This window comes from Choristoneura fumiferana, chromosome 2 (assembly GCF_025370935.1).
Source record: "Choristoneura fumiferana chromosome 2, NRCan_CFum_1, whole genome shotgun sequence".
Classification (NCBI taxonomy): Eukaryota; Metazoa; Arthropoda; class Insecta; order Lepidoptera; family Tortricidae; genus Choristoneura; species Choristoneura fumiferana.
Window position 1 is genome coordinate 10,800,533 of NC_133473.1, and position 17,958 is coordinate 10,818,490.

The following is a 17,958-nucleotide window of genomic DNA, read 5'->3' on the forward strand; positions in this document are numbered from 1 at the left end:
TTAGTGTTTAAATTGCGAGAGAAAGCGAACTACGTCTTCAACCTAACATTGAGATTGGTGCAACATAATAAATAAAATCTTAAAAGGCACAGATATGTGATTCGTCTTCAAAATAAGGTTATATCACCCAAATAAAAGAGTGCAAAGTAATATCCTGTTGTTTTTCTTGTCCCGGATTTTTAAACAAACTAAATAATGAATGTACCGAATACGGAGCCACAAATCTTTTTCGGCATAACAGACGATGTCACAGCCCCAAGAATTTCACAATTTTTTTTAAAAAAGTAACTGTGAAAATCTATAAGCGATATTCGTATGGCGATTTTTTTTCTATGGAAGTTACCGGTCTGAACGTTACTCACTACTACTCAGGCCAGTTACTATGAAACTGTGCAAGAAGTTTTATAACGTCAAAGTCTAAAGAACTTACATTTTCTTACTACACTGCGTCAACGTTGTGAAAGACTGCGAAAGCTGTCCACGCATTTTTTACAATACTTTAATCTCATTTTTGAGATTGTCAAGTCAAAATTGTCATATTGTCATTCTAGCCCGGCTCATTTTGATAAGACTTCTAAAAAGTCTACGTTAACTTTCTTGATCCTGAAAGCGCTAAGATATGTTTAATAAATCATGTTTTAAAACAAGGATCCTCAAATAAATTTTATGAATAAGCTGTTAGTTTAAATTACTACGTCTTCAACCTAACATTGATATTGTGGTTAAAAGCACAATATGTGATTCGTTTAAATAATTTATATCAAATAAAGAAAGTAATATTGTTTTTTCTTATCATTTTTACAAACTAAATAATGAATGTAGCGAATACAGCGGCATAACAGAATACAGCAAGAATTTCACAATTTTTTTTAAAAAAGTAACTGTCAAATCTATAATCATATTCATTGCGATTTTTTTTCTATGGAAGTTAAATCCAAAACGTTACTCACTACTACTCAGGCCAGTTACTATGAAACTGTGCAAGAAGTTTTATAACGTCAAAGTCTAAAGAACTTACATTTTCTTACTACACTGCGTCAAGTTGGAAATGACTGCGAAAGCTGTCCACGCATTTTTTACAATACTTTCATCTCATTTTTGAGATTGTCAAGTCAAAATTGTCATATTGTCATTCTAGCCCGGCTTAGATTATTTTGATAAGTACTTCTGTTGTAAGAAATATTTAAATAAGTAAATTATTTTTTCTTGAATTCAACCTCCTACCATCCTCAAAATGGAAAATGTTATAAGATATGTTAGAATAAATGTTAAAAGGTGTTTTCAATGATCAATGCCAATCTGGTCAAAATGGTCCAAAAATGGATCCATGCGTCTGAACTGCAGCCGGGCTACTACGAAACTCGAAACTCGAAGTTCGTGTCGTGCGGTCCCTCTGACACTTAAGTATACTATTTAATACGAGAGCGAGAGGGAAGGTACGATACGAACTTCGAGTTTCGAGATTCGTAGTAGCCCTCATCTCAGCCTATATATGTCCCACTGCTGGGCACAGGCCTCCTCTCAGAACAAGAGGGCTTGGGCCATAGTTCCCACGCGGGCCCAGTGCGGATTGGGAACTCACACGCACCATTGAATTGCTTCGCAGGTTTGTGCAGGTTTCCTCACGATGTTTTCCTTCACCGCAAAGCTCGTGGTAAACTTCAAATGTAATTCCACACATGAATTTCGAAAAACTCAGAGGTGCGAGCCGGGGTTTGAACCCACGACCCCCTGCTTGAGAGGCGATAGGTCAAACCACTAGGCCACCACCTAAGCCTCTATAAACCATGACTTGAAGATTTAGCTCGTGCCTAATTAACTGAAGACTTGGCCTCTACCTGGCCTTACTAAAAATACCAAAAGAAGAAAAAATACAATGAAGACTTGGCTGTATGGTGTTCAACCTTTGCCTGTTGCCCTAGAGGAAAGAAAGAACAATAACAATTAAAAAATTACAAGTAGGGATATCGGAAATGTAATATATCGATATCGGTATTATTTGCCAGAGAATATTCGTGCTCTAAAAATTAATTTATTTGGCCTAATGTACTTCAATCATCTTACATGTTAGTATAAAAAACATATTCCTTATTAGGATTTTTTAATAGTAAAACTAAAAAATGTTTATTGGTCTGAAAAAAAAAACATTCAAAAATTTAAATCGATATATCGACAAGTGATTACGTGTCAACGTGACGTGAGTGAGACCAACATAATAGCGTGTACATAAGTAAGACAATGACATTATTTTATTATCATTCAATGTTTTGAAAGTGAAAGGTTTGAAACTTTCTCTCCCACCACGTTAATATTGGCTAAATAAACAAAAAGAACATAATCAGGTTAATTTAATTGCTTTTCAAGGTAAAATAAATAGTCCACGCCATGTCTACCACCGAAGAATCTTTCAAAGACAAGTTAGTAAATTCATTATCGCAGCAATTGAGCGAATATGAATTATTAAAAGCTATGTATGACGATGAAATTGCTCTAACTGATAGTAAGGTACTTGAAGATATTACCAATTTTGTAGAGAGTACATTGGAATCTGAATACACACCTAGTCACTTAGATTTTGTTTTAAACCTCAATGTAGAGGGTTTAAAGTTAGAGATTAGTGTAAACCTGCCCAGCTTTTATCCAGGTGAAGAGCCTGATTTATATGTGAGGAGTAACCAGTTGAGTCGTCATCAAGAAACTAGCCTAAATACAGAATTATCCCAGTATATAAAAAATAACTTTGTAGAAGAAGTTTGCATATATTCTGCTGTGTCATGGCTACAAGACAATGTAGCGAAATTCAGTAAACAGAAAGTTGATAAATCAGACAATGTAGAGGTGTCTGCTGCATCTAAAAGTCCTATCACTGAAAAATTTGTCAGGCTGTGGATATATTCACACCACATATATAATAAAAAAAAAAGAGATGAAATAGAATCAAGAGCAAAAGATTTAAAATTAACTGGTTTTTGCTTACCTGGAAAACCTGGTATAGTTTGTATTGAAGGCCCAGACAGGGATTGTAAAGAATGGTGGTCAATTATTAGATCTATGACATGGAAGAAAATAGCTATAAAAACTACAGAAACATTCAATATTTCAGAACAAGCCAAGGCACAAAAGTTTAGTAAATTCGAGGAAATTCATTTTCCTAATTCAGCAGCTCGTAATAAGCATGCAGACATGAGTGGGCTTTCTAAATACATGGAAGAACATGGGTTAATCGACATCTTCAAAGATTTGTTTGGTCTAGGTGAAGTTTGACAGTTTTTTTTATTTCCTAAAAAAATTGGATATTTTGCTAGTCACTACGCAAGCTGCTGCTATCCTGCTAGAATATCTCTTTACACTGTTGTCTACTATAGACTACACTAGATAGTATAGGTACTAAAGTGAATATGATTATTACATTCACAAAATTAATTTATTTTTTGTAAAGCATTTTTATTTTCAATAAATATTGAGTAGCAACAATAATAGTGAGTAGAATCATGTAGAATAAATAAGTATATAAGATATGTGGGTAATTGTTTATTAACTTTGTAAATCATCTCATTTGGTCTCTTCATTACCTAATCAGTGTCTGAATACCTAACTACTCTTACTATCTATGAAATAACATTGAACTGTTATGTAACAGATGACTTATATTAAGTTATGTCTTCAAACTATTTATTACAATACCTATTGTCTTACAATGTATCATTTCACTTATTTATTCAAGATGTAAGTATTTAATATGTAAATTGACATTGGTGTTACTTACCTATTTACTTTATGCTTTATTTAAGTTATGAATTTACCTAATTGGAAATAAGCTGCCATTACATTTTGTATTATATCTGAACCCTTATTTATTTCTTACTTTTACAAGTTGAGTTGTTTACGTTTTTATGCACTTTGCTCTGTTGCATTGGTTTGGTAACTGTTTTAAAATTTGAACAACATTTCTGGTCTTTATAATTTTTACTTGTATAATTTAATTAATAAACAAAATATATTTTCTAGAGAAGTGAATTTTCACTACCTACTTGCTTATCAAAATAATAAACAACAATTACCTACCCTACCCTGGACATTGTAACTGTACAGTAGGTAGGTATGTATAGTACACTCAATGTGTCACTGTCGATGAATTGGATTCATCATCCCAGCCTATATACGTCCCACTGCTGGGCACAGGCCTCCTATCAGAACAAGAGGGCTTGGGCCGTAGTTCCCACGCGGGCCCAGTGCAGATTGGGAACTTCACACGCACCATTGAATTGCTTCGCAGGTTTGTGCAGGTTTCCTCACGATGTTTTCCTTCACCGCAAAGCTCGTGGTAAATTTCAAATGTGATTCCGCACATGAATTTCGAAAAACTCAGAGGTGCGAGCCGGGGTTTGAACCCATGACCCTCTGCTTGAGAGGCGATAGGTCAAACCACTAGGCCACCACGGCTTGAATTGGATTATGTGAGTGTAAACATTGATCTGGACCTGTAGTCTGTTATTTTTGTTGTAGCTGTTACTATACTTTGTGTTTATTCTTGCTGGCTCTAAAATAGCAAATAATAATTGAAATTTTCTTTTGTAAGGAGTTATATTTTAAAATAATGGACTTATTGTGTGCCGGAGTAAGCATAGAAAATTTAAAACATTACAAATAGACATACTTAGGTACAGTTTGAATGGAGCTATAGGGGTTCAGTCAGTTGAGTCAGTATTGTAAAATTATAATTTATATATGTACCAGTAATATACTATACTATAGGTAGAGTCATTCACGATGACGCGTGCCGTGCTTGTACAATGTCATTAATGGCTAATTTTGACAAAATCACGCGTCTTCGTGGATGGCACTAGGTATATATTTTTGACGGCTGGAAAACCTTGATTCCAAGCAAGGACCAGCAAAACATTGGGCGAGCATTTTATTGCCAAGCCAAGCCTAATACTACGAACTAGTGCAAAATTCGAACTTCGTATCTTGCCGTCCCGCTGATCCGCTGACGTGACGCTAATACTAGAGGTGAGACGTATTTACTGAAATAGGTTTTGGCTTGGACGCGTGAGTACGCGTTCCCGCCCGCGATTCTTTTAGCGTACGAGTATTTAGGAGTATGGCGGCGGCTGACAACGTTCCGCCAACTTTAAAACAAGCATTTATGTACATTATTGAAAAATTTATAAAAATTGCTGACAGTCCTAAGCCTGTATAAAGTATGTAGGGAAGGTTTAGTCGGTATTGAATATAAAAATTAAAAAAAAAAGAAGTGTGAAGACTGAACTATTACGCGGTAGTTCGATATTCGTAAAACTACTAAAACTAGTACGGTTTATACGCAATCACGGGGGGAATCATTTTGTTTACACAATGAGTTAAGTAAGTACTCGTAGATACTCGAGGACCTAGTCTTTGGATCTGCTCTTTTTGTGGACGCGTACTCGCAAGACTCAGTCCGCGTTTTGCCTAGTACGTGTCTCACCTCTATGAAGTCGAATTACTACTTAGTTGTGTATTGTGCTATAGGTAGTCATTCATGATGACGCGTGCCGTGGTTCTTATTACAATGTCATTAATGGCTAATAATGGCTAAAGAAATGTCACTAGCACTCGATGATTCCATTTTTGTAAGTTTACATTCGCACTCTTAAATAATGTCCACGGAAAATTCGCAAGGTTCCCGCCAATTTTTTTTTTTTTTTTTTAGTTTTTATACTTTTCTTGGCACCCCTACTGGCGGGTGTAGTTAATGTACGGCTTGTTAGTGCACGCTTAAATAATGCACGGCCTGATAATCCGTGATTATGTGCACGAATTATCATGCCGTGCATTATCACCCCGTACCGAACTAGCAGGGAACCAATAATGTACGCGCAATAATGTACGACGTGATAATCCCAAGCATTATATCTTCCGATTATCATGCCTTACGATTTCCGTGATTGAAATAAAAAAATACCTAACGAAGGGCGAGAGCGACGAGCGAGGCTACCGCCTCGCTCGCACGCCTTCGCCCTTCATTTACCCTAACCCTGCCGGGTCGAATCTGCTCCGACTATAACGATCTCGCTCGCTGCGCTCGCTCGATCCACAGCGAAAGGTCTATTCATTCAAATCGATTAGATTCAGATTATCACGTCGTACATTATCACTACGTACATTACAGCGCGCACAATATTTTGTACACCCTGATAATGCGCGACCATGATAATGTACGGCATGATAATCGGAATCAATAATGCTTCGGATTATCAAGTCGTACATTATTGCGCGTACATTCCGAGTTGTACACTATTGTTTCTCGCCAGTAGCAGATATTTTTACCCGCGACCCGCGATCTGTCAAATTTCGGATGGGCGCCAGGTTGGCCAACTACATACAAAGTTTTTTTTTTAATATACGGTTAATTATTGTTTTTGGTAGGATTGGTCGCAACAATTTTTTGTACGCAATCTGACAAATTTCATAAGACCGCCAGATTGACCAACCTAACACTAGATTTTTTTATAGTATGCAGGCTAACTTTAAAGCCTTAAGGCCCACTTGCAGTAAACACATAAATCTCGAGTTAGAGTTAAGCTCAGTTTAGTAGTGTCAAAGTGTATTGAACTGTCAAGCTTAAGCACAGAATATATAATATACTAAGTAACTTGCTTATTATTGATTAAGCTTGGATTAACTACTAAATCTAGATTTATTTTTTCCTGCAAGACGGCCTAAAGCAGAAATACTTGTGTTTCCTCTGTGTTGGTGCAATTAAAATAAAAAATCTAAAACAATGCAATAAAGGATTTTTATACATTTTTTCTGCTCTAGAGCAGAAAAGTCCGGCTTGCTTTGTGCTGGGTATTTAGTGCGGTTATGATGAAATTAAAGCATAGTTGGAAGAAAAAACCTTTTCATCTCTCCTGATCGGAGTTTAATTTTCATGGGTAGATAGCCGGATGGAAAATTGCGTTTTCATCTCTAGGGTGGAAGGTTTTTTTTTAAATTTTTTGTTTAGCCACGGAGTCGAAGACAATTGAGTTATGTCAATGACACTTTTTTACGTTACGGCATAGCCATCTAGATGCACGTCGTAACCAAGGAGCTTACATACCTACAACACTGGAGGTTGAACGCCGAACATCCGTTTGAAACAAGAAATTTAATCTTTAATACGCCATGAACATATTCCATCTCTTTCCTTAGTTAGGTTAAGAAAGAGATGGAAGTCATTCATGAAATGTGAAAGAAACTGTTGGAAAATATAAATAAGTAATAAAGATCACTCTTCTTCGTTTGGCGTTTAACCTCCAGTTTTGTAGGTATATAAGCTCCTTGGTCGTGACCAACTCGTTTTTATTTATAGTCGGCCGTGGCAAGCGGCCAGGTCGAAAAGGTACCGTTGGAGGTTGGGTATAAGTAAATTCAATTTACTGAATACTGAAATTCAATTTAATGTTATTTTCATTTTTTTGTACTATTTTACTTTCCTCACAGTCGAAATGAAAAGTAGTCTAACTCGGGTGAAATAGGTGACTTTCCACCCTTGGTTATCAATCTACTATTAATAACCGGTCAGACACAATATATATACTGTGCTGCTGTCAGGTGTCATTGGCAGTAATGGTTGCTATTGCTAACCAATTGCTAACCTAAAGCGACTTGTTTGTTGCCATCAAAGAGTAGTTGCCATTAAGCAAAAAAGTTTTTGTTTTTAAAAAACGCAGTGATTATATACTCTTTGGTTTTTAACCCCCGACGCAAGAAGAGGGGTGTTTGTTATAAATAAGTTTGATATTTATTGAGACTGACTGAACCGAGTTTTGTTTAAATTGTTAATTTGCTCAGTGAATATTTTTTACATTAAGAATAAATTTGCTTGTGACAATTCTATGTAAGTATTTTGATTATCTTTGATGTACACTGCGCAGTCAGTTATCATAAAAATAACTGTGCTCCGATTTCTACATCATGTATCATTGCGGAATGCGCCAAATAGAAGAGCGGCATGTCGCTAATCAAGTTGATCTCATGGTTTGGAGTAACAGACTTGATCTGCTGGCTCTGAGCAATTTCAAAGGTAAGTTTATTTTTGAGTACTTAGTTTTTCTTAAGTCATCTAATTTTTACATACATGCATGATTAAATTTACGTAATTATTCCAACTTCCAGGGGAAGTTCAAGTGCACAGATTGAATTGGCAAAAGGTTTGGAATTTGTCACCGCCAAAAGAAAATATAACCGTGCAAGCACTTGCTTGGAGACCTGATGGAAAGGTACTAGTAATGTATTTCTTTACTTATACCTACCGAGTGAAGAAGCTAGAGAGTTAAGTAGAAAGAAATAAGACATTACTAAAGCTTTTTAATGGAAAATTTGTTGCTTACGGACTACTCAATTAGCTTTGATAGATAATGAATAGAGCCCAGATTTTTATTGCAGTGATGTCACAATAGGGTAGTTTGGGGAATAATTGGAACGGTTTTGATTAATGCGGCTGTATAAATGATGATGATGATGTGTGTGTGAGGACGGTCCCAAAGACCATACACCGTCCAAAAACATCTACATGCAAAAAAACACCAACAACAAGCGAGTGGATATAAAAACATAACAAAATTTTTGATTTTTGTAATTACTTGTAATATGTTTTTTATATGGGTATTAAATTTTAATTTAAAGAAAGAAAATCATTTCTTCGTAACAACATGGGAAGATGGGTAGAAATAAAAATACAAACAAAATACAATAAAAAGGTTGATTGGCAGATCCCTGCAGGAAGTCCGCCTTTGTACTTTTTTATGTAACTTTTTTCTTTTTCCTTTTTGTACAATAAAGAGTATAAACAAACAAACAATAAACTCGCATGGTCCCAAATCAACAATCTGCCGGTCTTCCTTTCTCACACACACATTGTCATCATCATCATCATTTACACAACCATATTAATTGACACCATTACATTTACTCCCCAAACTACCCTATTGTGACATCATTGCAACAGAAATCCGGGGTCTAATAATGAAACAAAAAGCGGAAAATATAACTTGGTCATTATTATGAGTGTTTCAACTGTCTTACTTTCATGTTCACATTTCTTATGAAGTAGCTGTAGATTTTGATGTCATTTTTGGTTATTTTTTTTAGAAATCCAGTGTGTCTACCAAATCACTGTGAACTGTATCAGATTCTTCAGCCATTTCTATGAAAATTAAAATGATTTGGAACAAACACTCAAATAATAAATCAACTATAACCAATCTTTCAGGCATTAGCCATTGGCTACAGCTCTGGCAGTGTGCACATAGTGGATATAGAAGACAAAGAAATCCTTGATAAATATGAATTGGAGCAAGAGCCTTCAGAAGAGTTTGAGGAATCAAAACATTTTGGGATCACATGCATCACCTGGGCTGTTAGAGCAACTACTCTGGAAAGCGCCACAGAATACAATTTGTATGTAAGTAGTTTTTTTTTTTCATTCAACCGGATGGCAAACGCGCATGTGGGTCTCCTGATGGTAAGAGATCACCACCGCCCATAGACACCTGCAACACAATTTGAATAAATATTTTATTTCTGTTAAAGTTCTTATGTTGTTTAATTTATGTTGGCTTATCTAGGGTCTACGGGCACCTTAAGTGCTTTTGGACCACTAGTTATGCTGCACTATGCAGTAACTACCGATTAACATAATTCTTGTGATCATTTTCAACCCTGATTTAAAGTTGGGTAATGTATCTGTTTAAAAAAATGCTATTATCTTCTTTTATTGTTCGTATTGGTTATAACTTTGAAAATGCTTCACTTGAAATCGGTTGTAATTTTCCAGGATGATGCTTCTTTATTTTTACAAAAAACACCATCACTTAGTAGTGGTTACAAGAATCCAACCTCTGATGACAATGTGAAGGACTTGAAAGAGATGCAGGAACAGACTCAGCTCAACATGCTACTGGTCGGCTATGGCACTGGGCACATCTACATGAGTGTTTTTGGCAGATATCCATACGGAACCATCCATCTAGCACAAATTGCTAAAGATGAGTTTGGAGAGTTTAAAGTTCTGGACATAAACCTGTCAGACGACTTTAGTATGATGCAAGTGTTCTATTTAGATCGGACAACAAAAAGCCTCTTTGTGGCCCTTGTGAATACAAGTGTGTTATCAGCATATGCAGAAGAGATATTTACTGTTGCAAATAGGCACAGTCAGCTAACCCAGCTGTTATCTCACCTAGACCAGACAATGACATCTATAACTGAAGCTTGGGAACATATTTTATTAGAAATGGACACCAAAATGGCATATTATGCTGCATCAGTTCCAGAGGGAGGAGTGTCTGCTGATCTCTTAGAACTGCTTATGCTAGGTTTGTTTTTTTTCTTAATTAGTAATGATCAATGTGCAGTTTACATAGAACCTGATAAGGCTCACAGAAAAAATATATGAACAACAAAATGTATATTTTTAACCCCGGACACAAAAAGAGGGGTGTTATAAGTTTGACTGCTATGTGTGTCTGTCTGTGGCACCGTAGCTCTTAAACGAGTGGACCGATTTGAATGCGTTTTATTTGAAAGTAGGTTTTCTAGCGATGTTACACATGTTTTATCAAAATCAGTTCAGCCGTTTCAAGATCATCAGCTCTTTTGTTTGCTGCGGTAGGAATCTTAGACGCATAATGGGTATTTACTTTACTTTCAAACATATTTGGGACCTAAAATTTGAAACACCCATGTATGCTATATAACTATGCAAGATTATGGAATTCTCGGCCTGATGCTGCAGCCAGGATATCCAGAACACTAGTAGGTACACTCTTGATAAAACCATAGCAGATATATTGTGTTTGGATTCGTTTTGATCAGTATTTGATTCTACATACAATGCAATGGTGGCAACAGGATGAGCTGATGCTGCAGCCAGGATATCCAGCACACTAGTACACTTAAAAAAAAATAGCACATATGTCGTGTTTGGATTCGTTTTGATTACCCTTATTCCCCATACATAACCAACTTCCATTTCCAGCACTGGGAGAGGACAAATACTTCCTACTCCAAAACGTTTTGGAGTAGGATTTTTTTCCCTTGTACAAAACCAACATCATGGCCGTTAATGTATGAGGAAAAATAATTCATAGTACAATACCCGGTCTTGGAGTAGGATTCTATAATGCCTTGTACAAAACAAGCTTCAGTAAAAAAGCATATTATACAGAAGCTTATTTTCACAATCGCGTTTTTTCCCAATATTAATCGACACAGAAACAATGTCGACGGAGCTCCTACTTTTGTGTAGTTTTGGCGCTTCGGGCCGATGCAAACTTAACATAACCGAAACCTACCTATGTTTGTGTCGATTAAACTTTGGAAAAAACGCAATTGTGAAAATAAGCTTCAGTAAAAAAGTATAGTTCTGTAAAAGGCATTAAAGAATCCTACTCCAAAACAGGGTATTATATTATACACTATGAGTTATTTTTCCTCGTAAATTACCGGCCCGTGCCGTGACGTTGGTTTTGTACAAGGAAAAAAAATCCTTTCACAAAACCGGTTTTGGAGTAGGAATTATTTGGCATCTCCCAGTGCTGCTAATGGAAGTTGGTTATGTACGAGGAACAAGGGTTTGATTAGTAATTGATTCTACACAATGCAGTGGTGGCAACACGACGAGCTGATGCTGCAGCCAGGATATCCAGCACACCAGTATACTCTTGAAAAAATAATAGCAGATATGTCGTGTTTGATTCCTTTTGATCAGTATTTGATTCTACATACAGTGCAATGGTGGCAAGTGCAGCCAGGATATCCAATACACTAGTACATCGAAAATACAAACTGAGACATGGATGCACAGAAAAACCAGAAAAAGAGACCAGCGCTGGGAATCGAACCCAGGTCCTCTGCAATCCGTGCTGCGTGCTATAACCCCTACACCACACCTACACACACCTACTAGTACACTTTAAAAATAAATATACCAGTTTAAAAACATGAAATAAAAAAAACTTAAATTTAAAAATCCCGACACTAAGAAACGCCTGAAAAAAAACGCCGCCAAAAAAGACAACTAAAAAAAAGTGAAAAATAATTATGCACTACCTAGCTGTTGCCCGCGACTTCATCTGCGAAGAATTCGTTTATCCCTGTCTCGCAAATTTTGCGGGAAATCAGCAATAATCAGCATAGTCCCCGCGGATAATCGAATTTTAATACTTTTTGGCGGCTTTTTTTTGTGTTGGGGGTTTTTAAATTTTTAATTTGTGATTTAGATAAATTAAATTAAATGTGCAAGTAATAAAAATGGTGAGGTTATACTTATTTTTGATTTCAGGGGTACCTTCCGATGAATTGGAGTTGTTTCTTCTTCAAGAATTAACAGCCAAGGGCTTGAAAAAATTTGGAAGTTCAGTAGAATTGAGTTATTCAACAATTCAGAAGTTAGTTTTGAAGCAACTCAATATTGTTGGACAAAGCTTGACATATTATCTTTCTGAACTCAGAGGTCTTGCGAGGATTCCAGATCGATATAAGGTTATCTTTATGTTCATAAATGTTTTTTTTTGCTTAAGTACTTTTTATTAATCTGTATATTGTTTGATTTCTGAAAAATAACCATTTCTTGCAGATACTTGGTATTGAAGAAGCCACTGTGAGTGAAGCAATCAAGGCGTGCTGTGCATTTCTCAACAAAAGTTTGGAGCTGCAGCAAGTAATTGACATATCCATGCGGAACTATAAAGCATTTTTCAGATGGTTATTTGTTGTGATTGTTCGATTGCTCGATGAACAAACACCAAGTGAAATAGTCAAGATTACACAACAAGAATTAACACATATTGCAGAGTTTCTATACAACTTTGACAATATTCCTGTTGACAATGAGGGTGCGCCAGAAAAACCAGTAAAATTTAATCTGGAACGATTAGGGCAATATCTTCTGGACCAAGATTTAACAATATTGACTGACAATGATGATAATCCTTGGCATAAGTTTCTTGGGGAAAATGCATGCTTGCTTAAAGATAATGAGACCATTTTCTCGATGTCAGAGTTTCGTAAGTTTTCCCTTGTCCAACAACAAAAATTTTTGAAAATGGCTATCCACAAAGTGTTTGATGTCACTGATAAAGATACTGGAAAACACTTTTCAGTTTTGTATAATATCAAATGTTATGACGACAAAACAAATTCCTCAATCAAAGATAACATAAGGGTATCTCAAACATTTGATCCAACTCAACAGAGGTACATGATGGCAATCTCAAATAATTCAAATGAAAGTGATGGTATATGCTTCATGTCTGTTGCTATCAAGGAAAAATCATGTGTTGCTTCAGCAATAAAATATTACATTACATCGAGTTTACTACAAGAGCCAAATAAAGAAGAAATGGAAATAGAAAATGTTGCGATATTGGACCTTCAATTCTATTCTGCTGAATACCTCTCTGTATTGATAAAACATCCACATAACAGTGAAAGTACTATATTTGTGCAACTGCCACTTAAAATTGCATTAGATAATGCTAATGATTTCAACATCAAAGCAAAATCCTGTTTATTCAATGATAAAATATCTCGAAGAAATATTACATCACTACTGGACCAGGGTATTTATACAATTCTGGACAAGATGGATGGTTATAGAATAGCTGTATCTGGCGGTCGTAAAGTTGCAGTGGTTCTGTCCAAGAGTCACAGAAAAGTAAGGGTTTATGAAATGGAGGTAGATGGGGATGATGAAGACGAAACCCTAGACTCCACACAACTATCTCTTTCAGCAACAAATGACTCATCATACAGAAGCGATCAATGAATTTAATTTAAGGTTATACTTTGGGATTAGTACCTAATTTTCTAAACCTAATCCAAGTCACATGCCAATGCCTTAATTGATCAAGTTGTATGAAAAATGAAATAAAGCAGGTGTTTATATAAAAAATATTATTAAATTAATTAGTCCTATTACTAGTTATACAATTACATATATAACAATACATTAGTTACCATATACATATCGATAATGTTATGATATAACATGATAATCTGTTAAAAAGCAAGCCTATAGAGAATTGTATTTTAACATTTTAAACAAATCATATTAAACTGGCTGGTGACTTAATTTGAATATTTTCAAACACGGAATTAAAATCAGTGTCCAAGCCGTGATTGTCTATGCCATAGAAAAGATGTTCTGATGATGGATTCCTGCTGGGGCCAGCAACTGGTTCTTTTTTGGAAGTAGTTGTGGTTGTTGGATTGTATATTTCATCACCATCTTCTTCTTCTGTATCATCAACTATCAAGAAAAATAAATATCCATCAATACACAACATGTTGTATGAATCATAGAGATTACATACTGATTCACATTTTGGAGGTTAAAAATTACCTGCAATGATAGAGCGTCCATCATGTCGGTTCCAATCTTTCCTCAGTTTCCAGTATATTACGGCACAGCTGATCAACACAATAATAGAAACAATTATAGCCACTATCTTCACTGCATCTATGCTGGAGAATGTTGAGCCAGAGACTATCATCTCCACTTCCCCAACTGAGATACCAGAGCCATCAAGCTTTTTTGAAATGCATCTGTAGGATCCTGATTCTGCTGGGGTAACATGCTACAACATAAATAAGAACAAGAATTTCAGCCAAAACCCACATGTTAGTTTATGGTTATGAATTCTTATATTATTTGCTACCCTATTAAAGACCGTATAGCCTACCGTTTCTGACGACCGCAATCACAATAAAATGACAGATTTCTGATTTCACATACAAAAACTGTCATTTGATTGCGATCGCAAGCGTCAGAAACTTAAGGCAATACGGCCTCTGGTCACACAGTATATTTCTGTTATATTTTTAAATAAAGATTTTAGATTTGTGTCATTGATTTGATTATCTATTCTATACAATTGGAAAGTTTCTCAGGTAAAAAAATATTATTCTATGTATTTATTTAGTCCTTCAGTTAGATTATCAGAAAATATTAGACACAAAATTCTTCTTTTGTCAATCAAACGAAAAATTACAAAGATGAAGCATGCCCAAGTTCGGAAATGGGGGCTTGTGATGTCACGGTGAAAAACTGTCACACGGCGTGACTTCACAAGGAACTTTTGTTGTTAACTGCCTGCCTATATCTTCATCAAACATCAATTTTTGTTTAATTGACAAAAGAAAAAATATTATAAGTGTGTTAAAAAGCAATGTGTTCATTAAAATACTTACATTTATATGAAGTTTTCCAGATAGCACTTCATACTTGTATTTACTTTCATCATAGTAATTTTCCGGGCCAATTACTTTATCTTTACCAAACAGCCAGAAAAAGAAATTGTGGTTGTAATCATTGCTGTTACAAGACAACACGGCAGTCTCACCAGCAGTCACTGTCTTCACAGTTGATTCTTTTACTGACAGGTCAAGTGCTGATGGTATACCCATTGTAGACAAAAAACGTATTTTCTGTTTACCCAACCTGTTATATCATCATGGTACTTGTTGGAGTGACTGAAGATTTTCATATATGTAAACATCTATTGTGACACTGAATGTGTGCCAAGTTTAAATTTAACTCTCTACAGTAAACAGTCACATGCTCCATGACTGTGCAGAGAGGAGCGTTTATTCACATTAGCATGTATTGCCCTTCACATACACCATAAAATTATTTTACATGTGGAATGTCCAAGCTTTTTTTTATTAGGTACTTAGTACCTACTGCTTCCACTAGAATGTTTTATTAGGTGCATGAACACCTCAACACTTAACACAGGTAGCAGCATCCAAATCGGCGTCATGACAACATAAATTGGAAGATTTCCTTTTGTGTATTCCAGTTTGATACAAATAATGATTTGTGCTGCCATTTTTAATCCTATTGCTGCTATGTACCACACATGTTATTAATTGTGCCTCTAAATCTCTCGATACCATTTCTGCAGTGGGATATCATATGGAACAAGACGTAAATTAAAAGAATGCTATCATAAACCCACATAGGAATAAAAACGATGAACCAGTTCCAGTGCGTTCTAGATTCTAATCGAAGACAAAGCAGTATGAGGAACACTAAAAATATAAACCACGTGAATAGAGCTCTGTGAAGTATAGCCATTTCGCTGTTTACTATTAATATTCTGAGAAACTAAGCACTAAACTAATAATAGAATTGTTCTTATTAAAATAAATAATAGGCAAATATACTAAACCGACATTTCTGATTCTGACGTTTTCGATTGTGACATTGACAGTTAGGTAGTTAAAGTTTTTTACGTTCATTTTCCATTTAACGACAAGCTCAGGAATCTTAGTCCAAAATTCTGAAGCTATGACTTGAATTTTCGTGATAATGAAAAGTAAATACGGTATTTACTTTTCTAGAGATGAGCAGATCATGACTTTGGCCGACTAGCCGATCAGTCGGTTGTAAAGAAGCCGACTAATCGGCCGACTAGTCGGCCAAGCCAATCACAGCTTCGGGAATTTTCGTGACGCTTTGTTAACCAGCTAAAATGGGCGCAATCAAAATCACATTAAAAATTGAATCACGAGACCAGATTTATCGCTTCAAACGAGCGACTAGAGACTGCATGTGGCGGCACCCCTGATGTGGATGCATGGAAGGAAGTTTGACATTTACAATTTGTTTGATTTGACTTGGATTTGACACTTGACAACCTTTGCTGACAGAGTAGCCTAGCCGGCTAAATATATTCGCGAAATTATTAAATAATTCAATGACGTTAATAGCGTACTTTTAGTCTTAATAATGATAGTACAATTGTGCTTATAGTGACCACTATTAAATGTTTATTTATTCCTCTTTAGTAAGTAACCTTTCGTATTTTATTACTTACTTAGTACATTTTCTGAGCTTGCTTTATTTATTTTTATTTAGTATAATAACATACATAATAAGACTAAGCGCACTTAGCGCACTGTTCAGTCATCTACGTTATGATTTGGCAGTTGTTGCAAACCGAAATATTGTTGCTAAAGAACGTAAAAATAAATATTAATTTTCTACCTTTCATAACGTGTCTTGTCGTCATATTATAACTCAGTAATAATGAATCGTTACATTGTATTGACCACACAATCTGCTAAGTACATCCCACCTTCACGTCTAAACCGCTGAACCTATTTAGGCCAAAGCCGCACTACGGCTAAACCGCCGCGGTTTTTAACGCGTGATTGTGAATCAAGTAAACTACTGCAAGCGAGCGCACTGGCGGTTTTAGTTTGTATAAAAAAGTTATGAGGTTAAAAACGCGGCGGTTTGGCTGTGTGGCTTCGGCCTTAGATTAAATTCGGCATGCCAGATAGTGTGAGATAGGATATATTAGTGATAGTGACATAGGACAGTTTTAATCCTCGAAAATTGCATAGTTCCCGCAGGATAGCAATAAATAAATTCTATGCGGACAGAGTCGCGGGCAACGCTAGTGCATCAACTTATTGGAATTGATTCTGATATCCACTTATATTATTTACGAATAAGGAAAAATCAAGATTCCAATTACACACTAAAAGTTGCATTCAGACTAAATGACCTTTAATTTGTTCATTATGTATGCCATATCTATGCTTCAGGGTGTGATTAGACAGTAAAGCTTGCAAAAATTTACATTTCAGCCATTCTACTGACTTCAGTTCACAGGAACTGGTGGCAGTTACACACAACTCTCCGTAAGCCAGTGGTACTATGATACCACTTTCAGAATGGACTCTGGATTATCCCCATTCTTCGCTTGGTTGGAATATGTATTATCATTTGTGGCAAACTGTTTGCCCAAATGTTATATTTGACAAATTTAAATTATGCATCTGATATGACTATATATTCCAAAGATTCATCTGTGATTGTCTTAGATTTTATTTACATTGCCAGTGCAAAGAGGTAAGTAAAGACGGTAAGGTAGAGGTTAATAAAGTAATATGCATTTTTTTTATTGAAATAAA

The 17,958-nt window shown here is 35.7% G+C and overlaps 4 protein-coding genes across 4 annotated transcripts; 2 read left to right on the forward strand and 2 right to left on the reverse strand.

Annotated features, from left to right (window-relative positions):
* The first annotated feature begins 2,079 nt into the window (after positions 1 to 2,079).
* LOC141443160 (RWD domain-containing protein 2B) lies at positions 2,080 to 4,012 on the forward strand. Its single transcript, XM_074108372.1, has one exon. It carries the CDS (start codon positions 2,386 to 2,388, stop codon positions 3,262 to 3,264), a length of 879 nt encoding a protein of 292 aa, XP_073964473.1. The 5' UTR covers positions 2,080 to 2,385; the 3' UTR covers positions 3,265 to 4,012.
* A 3,684-nt stretch (positions 4,013 to 7,696) lies between these two features.
* On the forward strand, positions 7,697 to 13,824 carry LOC141443169 (anaphase-promoting complex subunit 4-like). Its single transcript, XM_074108378.1, has 6 exons — positions 7,697 to 8,053; positions 8,146 to 8,249; positions 9,242 to 9,433; positions 9,806 to 10,346; positions 12,314 to 12,513; positions 12,608 to 13,824. The coding sequence occupies exons 1-6, from the start codon at positions 7,945 to 7,947 to the stop codon at positions 13,796 to 13,798; spliced, it is 2,337 nt and encodes a 778-aa protein (XP_073964479.1). The 5' UTR covers positions 7,697 to 7,944; the 3' UTR covers positions 13,799 to 13,824.
* An 85-nt stretch (positions 13,825 to 13,909) lies between these two features.
* On the reverse strand, positions 13,910 to 15,655 carry LOC141443178 (uncharacterized). The gene is made up of 3 exons (XM_074108392.1): positions 15,223 to 15,655; positions 14,375 to 14,609; positions 13,910 to 14,281 (listed from the first exon to the last, which is right to left on the reverse strand). The coding sequence occupies exons 1-3, from the start codon at positions 15,436 to 15,438 to the stop codon at positions 14,079 to 14,081; spliced, it is 654 nt and encodes a 217-aa protein (XP_073964493.1). The 5' UTR covers positions 15,439 to 15,655; the 3' UTR covers positions 13,910 to 14,078.
* Positions 15,656 to 15,704: 49 nt separating this feature from the next.
* Positions 15,705 to 16,572, reverse strand: LOC141443186 (transmembrane protein 60). The gene is given in 2 exon segments (XM_074108403.1): positions 15,705 to 15,898; positions 15,901 to 16,572. Coding segments are annotated over 2 exon segments (405 nt in total). The 5' UTR covers positions 16,112 to 16,572.
* Between the last annotated feature and the right edge of the window lie 1,386 nt (positions 16,573 to 17,958).

Coding starts and splice junctions, on each gene's coding strand:
- LOC141443160 (XM_074108372.1), top strand. CDS start 2,386: ATGTCTACCACCGAAGAATCTTTCAAAGACAAGTTAGTAAATTCATTA.
- LOC141443178 (XM_074108392.1), bottom strand. CDS start 15,438: ATGGGTATACCATCAGCACTTGACCTGTCAGTAAAAGAATCAACTGTG. Junction 14,610..15,222: donor CTGGAAAACTTCATATAAAT/GTAAGTATTTTA, acceptor TTTATGTTGTAG/CATGTTACCCCAGCAGAATC. Junction 14,282..14,374: donor TGGACGCTCTATCATTGCAG/GTAATTTTTAAC, acceptor TTTTCTTGATAG/TTGATGATACAGAAGAAGAA.
- LOC141443169 (XM_074108378.1), top strand. CDS start 7,945: ATGTATCATTGCGGAATGCGCCAAATAGAAGAGCGGCATGTCGCTAAT. Junction 10,347..12,313: donor CTTAGAACTGCTTATGCTAG/GTTTGTTTTTTT, acceptor TTTTGATTTCAG/GGGTACCTTCCGATGAATTG. Junction 12,514..12,607: donor GGATTCCAGATCGATATAAG/GTTATCTTTATG, acceptor CATTTCTTGCAG/ATACTTGGTATTGAAGAAGC.